We start from the raw sequence: 16,841 nt of genomic DNA on the forward strand, positions 1-16,841 counted from the left end.
AAGCAAAAAACATTCATGAGATGGTGTATCCAAACCTTTGACTGGTTGTATCTGTCTATACCAGGGGTGGGCCATCCTGGTCCTGCAGGTTCTAGATGTTTCCCTGCTCAAACACACCTGTTGTCATGATGAGGCTCTGCAGGAAGCTGGACAAGGAGCCACTAATTGCTGTATGGATGTGAGGAGACGTCTAAAACCTGCAGGGCTGCGGCCCTCCAGGACCAGGACGGCCCAGCCCTGGTCTATACTGATAAATGTGGTTTAAAAAACAAAAGAAAAAGACATGAGAATGAAGTGTATTCCTCCGTACATTTGGCGTGGTTTTATTGTGAATACCAATTCATAAGTATGGTTAAAAGAATTCATAAAAACAGGGTACAAGTTGAGACAGAACTATTACAAGAACATTGATTTGTGAAAGTGAAGTCAGGCAGCATGTCATCCAGTACAAACCCAAACTTAAAAACGTCACATTAAGAAACAACCCAATTACATGAAGTTGACCAACTGGTCACATCGTCGGACCTTATGACATCACAAACCTTTTAATCAAAGTCCACCACACAATAAAGTGAAATATAGTATTAAGAATTACTCTTCAAGTGCTTCAAGTTTCTTTTCGGCAAGTTAGAGTCAAAACACTAAAGAAATCCTTTAAAACCTTGGTTCCGTTAAAATACACAGGTACTGCACACGGAACCCTGCAGAGTATTTTGCCATTATGGAAACCCACATGCATCCTTCTGCTTGTGCTGTTTTGTTAAGGTTTCAACAAGTTAATGCCCCTTGGCCACTGAGCCAGGGTCAGCAGTTGGCTGCAAGGAGGTCTGAGAGTGGCTGGTTCAACTCCAGGACATGAGTCCCCTTGAACATTGTGGTGGATTATCAACAGGCATGCTTCAAAGTGTAAACCAAAGAACTACAAGCAGTAATTCCAGAAGAATTTACCCCCCCTCCCCTCCAGTGTGAATTGCTGGTGGGGAACATGGCAGCCAGGATCAGAGCTCTATTGGACAACTGCATATTCATTTGATGGTTTATATATTTTTTGTTCAGTTATGAATACATTGTGTTAACCGGTGATTTTGATACTGACAATGTTGACAACTGCAATCTTGAAACGGTCAAGAATTTAATTGTGAAAAATAAAAAATCTTGTAAACAATAAAGAAAATAATCATGTGTGTCTGTCTAAGTTAACACAATGAAACACAAAAAAAAGACTTTACGACAAATATTTCATGATAAAATTTTATGAGTGTCCAAAAACATTTTTCCACCATTGTGAATGTTGACTTGAGAACCTGGAAACACAGCCTGTGAGCTTAGAGGGCAAGAAGCAATATCAGTAATAACCCAAGACACTGGTGTCGTATGATGCAGCTCCAAACTGCACCACTCCTTCATGTAGCATAATTCAACATCAAATATGTGCGTTGTAGTCAGTGTTTCTTCCCGCCTCAGAAACAGCCCAGACCGCTAAATAGAAACCTACACATTGACAAGGAAAACTCACCACCTTAACTGACCTGGAATGCTTCGTGTGTTTGTCCAGTGTGGAGTTCAACCAGTGGCATGGTGGAGCAATAAAGCTCCTCCCCTGGCTTTCATAGGGTGGGGGGGTGGACAACCACGGAAACCCGGGAGATTTAGGTGGATTTTCAAATCATTAAAAACTGACTTGTAAAAATACTTTAGACTTATCAGAGTGTGAAAACCAACTGGGATACACTCCTTCGAGAATCCTTCCAATAAGGCTTGAGCACAGCTGACAGGAGGAGTATGGTTCAAAGTGTGGAGGAAACGTTCAGTCACTTCTCACGTTACAATGTGACGACAATACAATAAGCATGTATCAAACAGAGAAAGGTTCACGGTTAAAACATTTTAAATAAACTACAATAGGCGGATTATCACATCCTCCGCTCTAGTCTGAGAATACGTACAACTTGCACTGCTCATCTGGTCATAATATGACAATAATCAAACTATAAATTAAAATGCACTGCAACAGAAAGATCAACCTCATTGTTCAACACGGATTAGGACCTGCTGACCCTGGAGTTCATGTGGTGAGAGTAGAGGATGGGTCCACGTCACAGCAACAACTCAGTCATGTTCCAAAAAAAAAGGAGAACGACTTAATTCCTCTCGTCTTGTTCCCTCCTTCAAAAAAAACAAGGTGTCTTGAGTTTTCCATACGTTAAAATGTAAACAGTACATACATCATGTAGCAGTAGCCAAATGTTTTCAGTGTCACTATATGTCCGTTTCGAAACGGCAAAAACAGAATAAGCAAATGTGAGTGGAAATCCCGTTTCTTTGTGATCGTTAGTCTGTTCATGTACGTTTGCGTGAACGTGTCTGGTAAAGCAGTGTGAGTGACGCAGTGAACACCTTCATGTACTGAACAATGCACTTGTTCAAACGGGAAGCAACTACAGGGTGAAGGTCAATTAGCCAGTTAGACTTCCTCCTTCAACAGCTGCTTGGGTAATGAATTCCTTGTGATTGTGCATCAGAGCAGCTCAATGGTAGAACTTGTGCTACAAACTGGTGTTTCAGGGCTGCTCACTTTGTTCAGATATTTCTTAAATGTTCTGATCATTCTCTTTCACTTTATGTTGTTTAAAATATACATGAGGTGTTTCTAAATAGCTCTGACATACTCAATACTTTCAAGAAATGTATCACACTTGAACAATGGGATTTGTGAAATGTTTTAGAACCTTTCACTTATTACAATTTTTCTCAGTCAAATTGGCACATTTGTCAGATGAGAACTAGAATTAACTACTTGTTCAATCTCCACATGACTGAGTCACTTGTGCGCATCAAAAAACTAGTTCCACTATTTGTTTGAAGTTGCAAATGCTTTGGCACGTCCATGCAAACAATTATATATAATTGTTTGCCATTTCCTACGTTATCAATTGCTGATGTCATGTTGCTCAATATTTATTATGGTCTGTTGAATAGTCCCCAATAAGGTGCAACATTCAACCTTTAGAGTACTGCTATAGTGACAACATGATGATGCAATTCAGTCTTTTCCGTACGTAGTGACACAAGGACCTGTCATTCTGATGGCAATGAAATGTTCATTGAAACAGATTTACTTTTGAAAGAAGAACTAAGCAGTTTGAGGAGGGGACTGGTTGTTGCAGGTAATTCATGGCGTTTTATTTGGAGAAATGCACTTACCGTTTTGCAAATTTTGTCGATCATTTGAGAAATGCACCAGAAATTGAGAAAAACTGCAATTCAGATCTTACTGCACAAGGTAACATACAACACAACTGGGCGTTTCTGAGTTCACCTTTGCGACAACCAAGTGCAGAACATGGTTGAAAGATAGTCTCTTTAATTGAGCGCATTTAAATGGACACATTTCAGTTTAATCCCCAAATTACGAGGTGAGATCGAGAATTGTTCTGATACAAGCAGAAACATTTGTTCAGTTGAAACCTGATTTGAGGTGAAGTCTGAGCAGCATCTGGGGCAATAACACAAACCAGCACCACTACCTGTGTTGTTGCCGCTGCACCAGTGGTAGAAGTGGTGATCGAAGTGACGAGCTCGTCGATGTGTGAGTGACAGTGAGTCCTCTGTTAGTGTGTGTGTGTGTGTGTGTGTGACTGAAGCAGTGTAGTAATACCCCTTCCAACAGTGTTCACTATTAAAACAAAGATATCATGAAGCAAATCAGAACTATTTGATCAAGTCTCTGTGTGTGTGTGTGTGTGTGTGTGTGTGTGTGTGTGTGTGTGTGTGTGTGTGTGTGTGTGTGTGTGTGTGTGTGTGTGTCCTATAGGAGGGCTTTCTCTGAGTAGGGGGCCTGTGGGCCTTCCGAGGGCGGAGCTATGCTGCAGCCGGTTGGCGTGCTGTAGTTTGCTGTCTGGCCCATGCCTGCCAGGGTGTTGCATGGTGCGGCGCCCCCTGCTGGGTTCTGGTAGGACTGAACGTCTGCTGGGGCCACTGTGTAGACTGGCGGCTGGCTCATGTACATATGAACGTCGCTGCAAAGACAAGTAAGGAAATGATGTCCGTACAGCAAGAATGGAACTTTGACTGTGAAACTCCACAATGAGGAACTTAGTGCAAAACTGTGACAAACTTCCTGATGGTGTTCTCTGCTTTTTAATCATCATCACAGCGGAGTTTGATTACAATCAGAAAAGGCTTGAAAATGTCATCACAGCTTTTCCCAAATTGTACGCTGAACTTTCTCTGAAATTAACATAACATGTGTGTGTTGTATCGAAAATGAGCTTGAGGGCCTGTTTTAAATGTAAAATTGGTATAAAGAAAAATTGATCATCTCTGGTCAGTGAACATAAACAAGTAATTGCATCATAGTTAGATTGGACTGACTTTACCAACACAGAAGGATCAATAGGAGTATATTATAAAATATAAAGAGCCCATCAGACATAAACTTGGTGAAGTTTTGTTTATCTACAGCCCACTGCAGGGACATTTGCTATTATGTGGAGTGAAAATATACTGTGCATGCTTTGGACATGTTCTTCAGGGTTTTTCCTCCTCGGGGAATACACAGAGGAAATTGCAGTGAAAATAACAATTACAAAGCACAAATGTGAGCAGATAGGATGATGTCCTGAACGTGAGTGAAGGTACCTGGGAGCTGGCTGGGCGGGACCAGGAGTGCCAGCAGGAAGCTGCTCCAGAGGAACAGGGTAAGCCTGCACAGCAGAGTAGGAGCCGGGCTCAGGCTGGCCCGGGTAGCCCTGCAGGGACACCGCCATCAAACACATTCTTCATACATAGAACATGTCTCACTCATCTGAGTTCTACATGCAGGTTCACTGGGTAGATTTGTGTGGAAAGAGCTTTGTGAACACTCTGACCTCCATGTGCACCTCCTGAAGTGTTGAAGTGCTAAACAATACACATCATCACATGTTCACCCGATGTTGTGCAACTGAATTTACTACCATCATTTCTGTTCCCTCGTAAATGTAAATTGAAGTAAATGTCTACTGAGCCTTGATTCACTGTATGTTGCAGAAGGATAAATGAGTCACTTGCATTAAAAACCTCATTCAATAAAAGCATCAATGAGAGCGTTCTAGATGTGAGGAGTGCAGGAGTCCTGCTCTCATGTTGGGGTCGGAGGTGGGCTGACTGTACCTGTGGCGCTGTGTTGGCAGGTTGCTGCATGTAGTACTGCTGGCTCTGCAGTTTGGCGTACATGGCGTACACTGGATCTTCATTCATCAGTTTGGCGTACAGAGACAGAGCTTCCATCACCTTCACGTTGAGCTCGGAAAGCTCGGAATGCTTCCTAACCACATGGACAGGAAGTGGTCAATACCTCACAGCTTAACATCCACGTCCATCTATTTCTGGAAATAATACCTTCATTATTCAAAAAGACTGCACCATGGAGTATCAAACTTCAGCCTTAAAACTAAAAGCAAAGAGCTGAAGAACTGCACCCTGTAATCTGGATCAGCATATATAAGAGATAATCCAGACCTCGGCATGTTGTCAATACGTTGTGGGGAAACCAGAGTCGCTCAGTGAAAACATGCTGACGGAAAGCTTGAATGGAGCGCTGCCACAGTCCAGCTCCAACAAACACTGCAGCTCAGTCTCATACCATACGTCTCTGTAGCATGTGTGGATATTTGGAACAACTTGTTTGGATCCAGTTTAGTCTGGAGAGAACATTTTGAACCATTTCAGAGTTCAATCCCGGCATCTCATATTGGGCTTCCGTTGCTCTCCCACATCGTTGAAACCAAATAAATAAATGCTGTCTGTGGATCCTGCACCTGCACAAACATCAGTGACAATCACCATCGTCTCTGACTCCAACCTTTCCGAACATCATCCCACTGAGTCAGTGGTCAGTCTTTCCTTCAGCTCTGCTCTGGCCCCAAAGTCAATCAGCACCATCTAATCCCACTGAAATGGTCACAGTCACCGTCTCTCTGCTGACGATCGCAGTGTGAAAACACAAGGGGAGTGCGACCTTCTTCAAAAGTGATGGCGTTTTTAAATGAAATTTGATCTTCCCTCTGAATATCCTAATAATCTCATTAGCATGTGATTTAGCTTTTGACTGTTTTCAGACTAATTGTAAAAGTGTCCAAAAAAAAAGTTGGTGGTGATCAAATCCAAACCAAAAAGCTACGCAGATGTCAAAGATTTCTCTGCGTTTGTAAATGACAATCATCTCGATGATGATTTATCAAAGCCAATTTCTGGACTATAAGCTGCTACTTTGTTCACAAGCTTTTATCCTGTGTCTTAAAAAATTATGTGGCTAATTTATGGATGTTTGTAGGCTAACAAGCATCATGTCCTTTACACAGGTGATGCGTTCAGGTAAATCAAATAACTCCGACCTTTCTTTTTTGTCTTTTTAAATTTGGTGGGTGCAGCTTATCTTCAGGTGCGCTCAATAGTCTGGATATTACGGTACATCTTGTGGACAGCACCTGTCTATGTCTTCCAACTTCTGGTCAATGAGGGGTCCCATTTGATTGCAGGCACCTAAAGAGATAAACACAAACTGTGTCCACATCAACAACAGAGTGGATGGAACTTGCTGAGTCACTTTTCTGTCACTTCAATCAGGCTCACCTTCCAACTGGAGTAACTCCACAGTGTCTGCCTGGTTGTCTGTTGGATCAGCACTTTGTATCATCTGCAGGAGTTGGTCCATCTTGTCCTGCACGGTTTAAGAACAAATAAAAAAAACACATGGCCACTCAAATAATGGACTTTCAAAAGGCAGAAAACGTGTTTGCGACACCTGCAGCTCTTATAGAGGCTCTAGCAAACTTATAGAGAAACATCACATTTTCAAAATGTGACAAATGGCCCAATTAAAGTAACAAAAGGTTGAAAACTTGCTCAAGTAAAATGTGTCTCCTCTCACTATGTCTCCTGCACGGTGCCTTTCAATTCAGCTGAGAAACGTTGCGTTTTTAAAGTCTCCTCTTGGTAAGATAACCAGGATTAAACACAAATAAAGAAAAGTCTCAGAGGGAAAAAAAAAAAAGAATGTCACTCATTGACAAGCTCTACCTGGAGCTTTGAGACAGAAACTTCTGAAGGGTGATCAAGAATTACTTCAGGACGAATCACCTCTTAATCCTCAACCACAGGACTTTTGAACTTAAAAGGTAAAAAACTATTGCATATCACTTATTGAGAGGTTAAGGTTTCATATATAACCCCTGGTGAAAAAATATGGGATCACCAGTCTTGGAGGATGTTCATTCAGTTGTTCAATTTCGTAGAAAAACAAAGCAGATCACAGACATGGCATCAAAGCTAAAGTCATTTAAAATGGCAACTTTCTGGCTTTTAGAAACACTAAAAGAAATAAAGAAAACAATTGTGCTAGTCAATAAACAATTGCTTTTTTGGATTAAGCAGAAGGAAACACTTGTGGAATCATGGAAAAACAAACCGTTGGGATCTCACAAGACCAGAGAAACGTTCATTTCCAAGAAAAGACCATTTTCATTTGTCATGATACATGATCATGACGTGAATTCTGACCCAGGAATGTGATTGACCATCACACCCAGTGGGGGGGGGGGGCTTTGGCCACTGCAGACTCATGCAAATCCTCCCCCACTTTCTGCTCAAAAGACACTTCCCCCATGCACAACCAGCAACCACAGTTAGCAGGAGGTGCTAACTACAGGAGAAGACACCAGCTTCCCTCCAGCAGGACAACAACTGAACTCCTTCAAGGAAGTGGGAACAACTGGGCTTTACCTGAGATTAGTTAAACCTGATGCTATGATAGAACTGTTTAACTTTATGAAGATGTGTTGATTCTGTTACAGTGATTGAGTTCTATAGATAATGATATTAAGAGCAGTTATCAACCTGTAAACCAACGTTAGCTCTGCCACAGACACAGGGTCTGCATGCTAATCTTTGCTTTACTAACTAGTTAACTCACAATCCTACACATATCACATCAAAGACAACATCACACCGTAACTGAACACCATCTGACGACTCCTGACGTTTTACAAAACAAGTCTCATTCACATCAAGTCATTCTAGAAATGGTCCTTTAGCAGAGACACACAGGAAGCAGACGCTAAAGACTAGCTTCCATGTTCCATTGTTCTCCAGCACATGGTGGAGACCCAGGACAGACTTCCTGTTCTCTGACAACCTCCATTTGAATGTAGTTTCTTGTGATCCGCCATCTTGTTTTGTAGTTCCATCACACATCTCACACACGCACTCTCCCTCTCTCACACACACACACACACACACACACACACACACACACACACACACACACACACACACACACACACACACACACACACACACACACACACACACACACACACACACACACACACACACACACACACACACACACACACACACACACACACACCAAGCTGTATACAGGTAGTTAGAATCTGTGTTTTATTCATTTTCATTGTTAATAAATATAATGTTTGGAATCATACTTGCTGTTTTATTAATGAGCACAAAGGTGAATGAAATATCGACTCTTCTGTGTCAAGAACTCCAAAATCCTTCAACATTTACTGTTAATTCTGGTAATTGTAATTAATTTAACTATTAATTCAAATTCCAGATGAAATGTTTAGTATATCTTATGAGACTGATAGAACTGAATTGGCTATCATTTCCTGTTAAGACAGGTGGAGCTCCGAGGTTCTGATACAGGTCAGATTAAATTTCAATAACATTATTAATAAATATCTTTGATCATTATTAATCATTATCAATAGCCAACCACAACATAAATGGTACCGAATGATACTTATGAGGGAAGAATTCCCAAACTAAACAAACAAACAAACAAAAAAAAGACTACAACACACCACTAGTACTTTGTTGCAGCACCTCTGGCTTTTCTAACAGCTTGTAGTCTCTGAGGCCTGGAATGAACAAGTGACAAACTCTTCATCAATCTGCCTCCAACTTTCTCTGGCTGCTGTTGCCAGATCCGTTTTGCGTGATGGCGCCTTGTCATGGACCATTTTCTTCCATTTTCTCCACAGATTTTCAATTGGATTGAGATCCAGACTATTTGCAGGGAATGACCTTGACCTTATGTGTCTTTCTTCAAAGGAAGTTTTCACAGTTTTTGCTCCATGGCAAGATGCATTACCATCTTGAAAAATGTCATCACCCCCAAACATCCTTTCAATTGATGAAATAAGAAAAGCGTCCAAAATGTCCCGGTAAACTTGTGCATTTATTTAAGATGGAACGACTGCCATATCTCCAGTGCCCTTACATGACATGCAGCCCCATATCATCAATGACTGTGGAAATGTGTGTGTTTTCTTCAGGCAGTCATCTTCATAAATCTCTGGAAACGGCAACAAACCAGTTCCAATATCCTCACCTTGCCCAGTGCAGATTGACCATTCATGACTGAACACCATTGCCTTCCCTTAGCCCATTTTAACCATTTTATTTCTATTTATGTGTTGTTTGTACTCCACATTTCAGATGCAACCAATATCTTTTGCAATATTTTGTCATTAAGAACTGACATCTCTGGTGTTGGAGCCATGATTCATGCATCTCCACTTGGTGCAACAGCTCTCCAAAGTGTGAGCACTTCATTTTAAAGTGCATAATATTGAGCAGATTTAATCTGATGCAGGTGTTGGTTTCGGCAATGGGAATTTACAGGGCGATTCCATAATATTTTCCTCAAAATTGCATGATTCCATAATTTTTCCCTCTGCTTGATCTAAAAAAAAAAAAGCAATTGTTATTGACTAACGCAATTTTTTTCTTGATTTCTTTTAGTGTTTCTTAAAGCCAAGTTGCCATTTTAAACGACTTTAGTTTTGTAGCACGTCTGTGATCTCCTTTTTTTCTACAAAATTAAACAGCGGAATGAACATCCTCCAAGACTGGTGATTCCATATTGTTTTGCCAGGGGTTGTATATAGGGAACATGAGCTGGGATTAGACCAGTGCTTCTCAAATGGTGGGGCGAGCCCCCCTGGGGGGGCGTGGTGGGGTGTCAGGGGGGGCGTGAGGCAGGCGCGACTTTCAGTATTAGTGTCTTTATTCATGCTTGAACGATAAAAAAAGGGCCTCCAGCTCATTTTATTAATTTATTTTGATAATCAGGCGATTGTATGCAGAATGCTGGTGCAGCAACTCATACATGGTTTATACAGATCAATAAATAAATATTATCAGGTTCTCAATGGTAGTATCATTCGGGGGGGGGGCTGAAAAAAATTCTGTCCTCTCGGGGGGGGCATGACAGAAAATAATTGAGAACCACTGGATTAGACCGTCATAAGACAGGTTAGATTTACCCTACTGATACGATGTGTTGTTGCAATAGCAATAGTGATCCTTTTTAAAAGGGTTTTTATGTGAATCGGACCGTATGAAGGCGATGGCACAACAAGGCGAGGTTCATGTAGAAGCTTCCAATAGCCAGCAAGATGAAGCACACGGAGACATGCAGCTCGCATCACACAACTGACATTGGTTGCATAAAAAACACGAGTGGACTCAACTTTCTTTGAGGCAGAAACACTGACAAGTCAAGGGTAAAATGTGGAGTTATGAGGTGTGTGTGCTGGGTCCCATGAAAAGACCTGATGTGACGGGCTGGAGCAGCTCGATGTGGCTCTACAGTGAATCATTTCCTCAGTCCAAAAGACAAAACATTTGAGCATTAATTAAATATAATGCTGCACCACCGTCAAGGTTCAGGGTGCATTAGAGTACTTAGATCTCATCAATGGATTATCAGCTGCAATTCTGGACATTCAATATGACACCGAAATATGCTTTGTTGCTCCAGACACATTGTATTTGGTGGGAGGTGTGCACAGATGTCTCTGGGCATGAAGGCTACAGTCCTCCAAGAACATAGATGTGTCGTTGAGGTAAGGTGGAGAAGTACAGAGAGAGGGTGGAGTACCTCATCTATATACACCGGCTCCTGTTCAGGCTCGATGGTCTCCACTTGAATGTCCTCACTGAACTGCACCGTCTTCTTCTCCGTCTTCACTGGACAAACAAACACAGCAGCACAAGGAATCACAATCAAAGGCCAAATGCTCCATCCAGGGTTTCCACAATACCACTTTTTTAAAGGACGAGAACAAGTACTAACCTTTAGCTACTTGTAGATACAGAGTAGCGATATGATTGAATGGTATAAAGCCCAATTCAGACTCCAGACCCAAACAGCACATCTCCATGCGTTGTCGTGAACCTCCACTGAGCCACTGCGTCGATGCTACATGTATCTAGAATGGCCTTACAGTCTAGAACCTGCCCAACCTTACCCAACCTGCTTTGTACCACTGTCCGCTGTCAGGCAACATCACTTTCCACAGACTGGCAGAAGGGTGTATAAAGGGAGCTAATGCAACAAGAAAATACAATAAATGAATCAAATCCTATGGGATTACTATGTATGTAATATAGGCCTGTCGTGATAATCCATAAATCAATTAATTGCACGATAATTAAAAATGAGCTTGATAAGTTTGCCAGGCTCGATCATTTTTCATTTACCAAAGACATTGGATAGTGGGTTAACTCATTAACTAGTTAGCCTAGCGTAATGAGGAGTGAACCCTCCTGTGTGGGAGGCTTGTCTGGCAGCATGAGAGCCCCGTGAGGAGGAGAGCAGTGATTGTGAAATATGTCCGGTTAATATCCTCTTAAAACCGGCTTCATGCCCGGACTTTTCATTTCTTTCGCGGAGTCAGGAAATCCGTCCCACAGTTTGCAGCCAGCGAGGAGGCTACGGAAGTAGCATTGCAGCTGTCCAACTTTCCATGACAACACGTCGCTGTTTGGACAGATTTGACGCTCAGAGCATCGACGTGAATGTTTGCAAAGCCGTTGTACAGGAGGCTCTGCGGCCTGGTGAGGCGCCAGCTCGCCCAGGAGAATGGCGTCAAAACAATGAAGTGCAGCTCCTCCGCTGTAGCAGGCGATGAAGAAACCCTTCTCCATGAAAATAGTCCCAATCATTTGTCATGCATTAGTGCTGGGAAATGTGCCGTTTGTAACGAGTTGCTAAATAATTACCCCAGGAAGTATTTAAGTAATTCTGAGGTTTTAAAGATGGAACAGTTTATTTTTTTCTTAACAGCAACAGGGTCTATTTTATATATTGGTTTTGTTCGTGTGTGGTTTTTATTCAAGTGCACCAAACATCTTTACGTTTAATATATATTGAAGTGCAATTTTGTTTGCGGAGACTTTATACTTTTATTGTTTCAGTTGTGTGTGGGTTTTTGTTAACAGAGACAGACAGTCCATTTTATTTAATGATTTTGCTTGTTTTGATTATTTATTTTGGATATTTAGTATGTCTTTTTTTCACAAGACAATTCCCATTTTAAATATTCTTAAGAAATAAAAGTTTATTTATCTTTCAAAAGGTGTACTTGCATTATTATACCATTATTATTATTATATTAGTGGAAAATGGTAACAAAAAATGCTAATATTATCGTTTATCCCAAGAATTTCTGGGACAATTTATCATCCAGCAAAATTTGCTATTGTGGACATTTGTTGTCAAGGCCAAATGTAATGTAAATATAATCATCAATCCATATGACCACTTTCCTTTCTATTATATTACCGTGAAATCAGGGTTGGGAGTGTACCTCTGAAAATGTAATCAGAAACTTACTCTAACAACCACAAATAAGTACAAGTAATGTACCAGATTTCTTTTAATAACTCTGAGATTACTTTATTGCCAAACACATAAATAAAGACGAGAGTGACAGAGATTTGCCACTTGTTCGGTGAAATTGTCTTAAGAAACATTTTACTTGAACAGAGACACTGAAAACCCCAAATACTGATGAATCAGGTGTCACTGTATTGACTTTAAAAAAGGGAAAAATAAGAAAACCATGAGCTTCTGATTGAACTTTTGGAATGATGCTGCTCAACCAAGGAGAAGGACTGAGCATCAATAACAGATTCAAGTATCAGGCTGTTGACAACACTTGCTTTTGTCAGTTTGATGGAGGACGGCGAATGAATCAACCTGAGGCGCCTGAGGACGAAGGGGAGTAGCAGCTACGCTAGCCAACGCAGAAACCTGACTAATGTCACCTGTCACTTTATATTTTATTTGGAGTTCTTATTCTTTTGCCATTTCTACTTAGTTAAAGGTGTACAGGAGGATTTTCAGGAATTTTAGGAAAGACCCGCCCTCTCCACCGTTTGAAAAAAATGCGCATGCGCAACGCTGTACCTGGTCCCGAGACGGAACGCCTACTAAAACGTCAGTAGACGGAACGCCTACTAAAACGTCAGTAGACGGAACGCCTACTAAAACGTCAGTAGACGGAACGCCTACTAAAACGTTAGTAGACGGAACGCCTACTAAAACGTCAGTAGACGGAACGCCTACTAAAACGTCAGTAGACGGAACGCCTACTAAAACGTCAGTAGACGGAACGCCTACTAAAACGTCAGTAGACGGAACGCCTACTAAAACGTCAGTAGACGGAACGCCTACTAAAACGTCAGTAGACGGAACGCCTACTAAAACGTCAGTAGACGGAACGCCTACTAAAACGTCAGTAGACGGAACGCCTACTAAAACGTCAGTAGACGGAACGCCTACTAAAACGTCAGTAGACGGAACGCCTACTAAAACGTCAGTAGACGGAACGCCTACTAAAACGTCAGTAGACGGAACGCCTACTAAAACGTTAGTAGACGGAACGCCTACTAAAACGTTAGTAGACGGAACTCCTACTAAAACGTTAGTAGACGGAACGCCTACTAAAACGTCAGTAGACGGAACGCCTACTAAAACGTCAGTAGACGGAACGCCTACTAAAACGTCAGTAGACGGAACGCCTACTAAAACGTCAGTAGACGGAACGCCTACTAAAACGTTAGTAGACGGAACTCCTACTAAAACGTTAGTAGACGGAACGCCTACTAAAACGTTAGTAGACGGAACGCCTACTAAAACGTTAGTAGACGGAACTCCTACTAAAACGTTAGTAGACGGAACGCCTACTAAAACGTCAGTAGACGGAACGCCTACTAAAACGTTAGTAGACGGAACGCCTACTAAAACGTTAGTAGACGGAACGCCTACTAAAACGTTAGTAGACGGAACGCCTACTAAAACGTTAGTAGACGGAACGCCTACTAAAACGTTAGTAGACGGAACGCCTACTAAAACGTTAGTAGACGGAACGCCTACTAAAACGTCAGTAGACGGAACGCCTACTAAAACGTCAGTAGACGGAACGCCTACTAAAACGTTAGTAGACGGAACGCCTACTAAAACGTTAGTAGACGGAACGCCTACTAAAACGTTAGTAGACGGAACGTCTACTAAAACGCGTGCGAGAGACATGCACGAGCCCAGTTCTCCTCGTGCACGCTCTGTTTACAAGTCACAAGTCGGCATCGCTCACATAAGCTCACTTTACAAGAAGATTTGCACCAGAGGGGGTGAAACTGTGTAAAAATGTGGGAGAATAATGCGTGGGGTCGGCCAGCGGCATGATGAGAACCGTGTGGAGTGAGCTGCAGGGACGAGCACGTACGACGGCCTTACGTCATATATCACCAGAATGATTGACAATTGGGAGGACCAGTTATTTTGATGATCCACCCGGAAGAAGAAAATCCTCTACTATACCTTTAAGGTTAGTGAAGAGTCTGCTGTACATAATTATTTATCTTATTTTATTATTTATTTTATTTAGACTTATCCTATTTTATTTATTGATATTCTTTGCTCTCTGTGTGCTGCTCCTGTCCTGCTAAAGCTGCTGGAACTCTAACTTCCCCGAGGGAGTCGTCCCAAGGGATTAATAAAGTCCATCTGAATCTGAAACGAAAACTGATTGGACAGAATCTCTGTAAAGTTGACTTGAGCTGAATTGAATTGACAAGGGAGTCAACTTGAATGAACCAATAATTAAATAATTTCTGTCATTAACAGAAAAACTGTGTTTAACCACTTCAAGACTCTCGTGGAATATCGTCTCTCAAGTTTAGAAGTCTTGTTGTTTCATGCATAAAATAAGTTGGACCAACTGATTTGTGCTGACTTTTGTCACTGCACTCTGGGAAAGTGATTCAATATATTGCACTGCAGGATTTACGCAGCGATACGCTCGTGGACGTAATAGACACAGTCGATGGTGGATGATGTGACATAGCAGGCTGTGTACTCACTCATCTCAGGCTCTGCAGTGAGGTCCGCAGTGACAAAGTTGGAGGGGAACAGTCCCATGCCCTGGTATGTTTCTCCTTTCCACCAGTTGGGGTCACTGCAAGAGACCAAACACACAAAGTTATGACAACAGAGATTACTGCTCCTACTACTAATAACTGCATTTCACCATTTCTAGGTATGTTCCTGGTCACTACTTTCTCTGTTGATTAAACATACATTTTAATTAAGAGCAATTATCTAGTATGCAAAAATAAAAACAGAAAAGCCAAAATGTTGTGCAAATTGTATTGTAGTATAAACCTCGTCCCCAAAATATGGGTATTCAGATCCATTTCTAGGCTTTAATTGCAATCTTCCTCTGTCAGCTTTTGAAAGCAGAAGTTGGAGGTTCTTTGCTTTCTGCAGTTCTGTGGAAGTTAGCATTTAGTTCCATGCCTGAACATCTGCCTGAAAGCTTTAAAGCTTTAATAAGTGTTAGGAACATCTTGTTTTTGCTTCATAAGGAATGGTGTGTCATTTTGCAGTCTGAGTATCAAGGATGGCCGGTGTCAGCACTTTTTGGGGGAGGGGGGTGAGCAATTGTGTTCATGTGTACTGAAACCGACACATGAATGGAGCCTCAGCATTGTTGAATGTATGCGTTTTGAAAGAAATCCGGAAAACAGAGGAGGAGGAGAATATAGCTGCAGGTGTGGCTCAGAGAGGGGACGGCCTGGAGGGGAATGTTACAACAGGAGCTTCAAGCAAGTCTTGTGAGAATCTATTAGCATCTACTAACGTTTTAGATGCATCTATTGATGTGGTCTTTCATTTTCCAACAAGGCACACTCCACGTAAACCAAACAAACAGGCTTGAGGTTGCAGGAGCAGCTGGATTCACCCTGATCATCTGACAGTGTGGCCGTTGCTTTGTGCAGGCTGCAGCAGCTGACGAGATCACATGAGCCGCTTTGACTCCTCAAACATTAGACACAATCTTTATAGTGGTCACTGGCTTCCAAATGGTCCCTCGCTCCTCCAACAACCGTGCACAAGGTCAGACCACTTTGACTTTGTGCAAAAACTGTGGCTTTTACAAACGATTCTCCCAATTCTTCGATCTTTCATGTCAGTTTGGGAGCCTTTTGTGAGACCACATCCCTTCATGTCACACAGGAATCTTTAAAGCTCCTCTTCACTCAAGTACTGTATTTTCCGCACTATAAGGCACCTAAATACCTCAAATTTTCTCAAAAGCTGCCAGTGCGCCTTATATATGGATGATTGTTCTACTTGAGACTGCTATTTGACAGCTGAACAACCAGAAGCTTTTATTTTGACAACTCTAACTTCACAACCGGATCTTCAGAGTGGACGACACTCCACACAACACCTTCATCACTCATGGTTGCACACCAACATTCTAACAAACCAAAATAAACTAGATGAAATAATTACTCCCTAAACTGGGGAACAAAAACACATAAACACAATCAACACAACACCAAGCCCAACAACGACCCACAATAACCCCAAACAACACAAAACATGAATTTGTCGCTGCAAGGCATGATGTCCCATCATGCCTTGCAGCGACAAATTCAACCTGAGCTCCTCAGTGCAGCCGATAGAAACTCCCATA

The 16,841-nt window shown here is 41.8% G+C and overlaps 1 protein-coding gene across 1 annotated transcript in view; it reads right to left on the bottom strand.

Annotated features, from left to right (window-relative positions):
• Nucleotides 1-1,237: 1,237 nt before the first annotated feature.
• Nucleotides 1,238-16,841, bottom strand: part of stam (signal transducing adaptor molecule (SH3 domain and ITAM motif) 1) — a 44,286-nt gene continuing 28,682 nt past the window's right edge. Inside the window, exons 8-14 of the mRNA XM_080503463.1 lie at nucleotides 15,220-15,314; nucleotides 10,952-11,040; nucleotides 6,616-6,703; nucleotides 6,471-6,525; nucleotides 5,155-5,308; nucleotides 4,642-4,751; nucleotides 1,238-4,019 (exon numbers count right to left, since the gene is read on the bottom strand). Coding sequence (XP_080359589.1) covers nucleotides 3,809-4,019; nucleotides 4,642-4,751; nucleotides 5,155-5,308; nucleotides 6,471-6,525; nucleotides 6,616-6,703; nucleotides 10,952-11,040; nucleotides 15,220-15,314 — 802 coding nt within the window. The 3' untranslated portion in view covers nucleotides 1,238-3,808. The remainder of the gene's footprint in view (nucleotides 4,020-4,641; nucleotides 4,752-5,154; nucleotides 5,309-6,470; nucleotides 6,526-6,615; nucleotides 6,704-10,951; nucleotides 11,041-15,219; nucleotides 15,315-16,841) is intronic.

This window comes from Blennius ocellaris (genome assembly GCF_963422515.1).
Source record: "Blennius ocellaris genome assembly, chromosome: 10".
Taxonomy (NCBI): Eukaryota; Metazoa; Chordata; class Actinopteri; order Blenniiformes; family Blenniidae; genus Blennius; species Blennius ocellaris.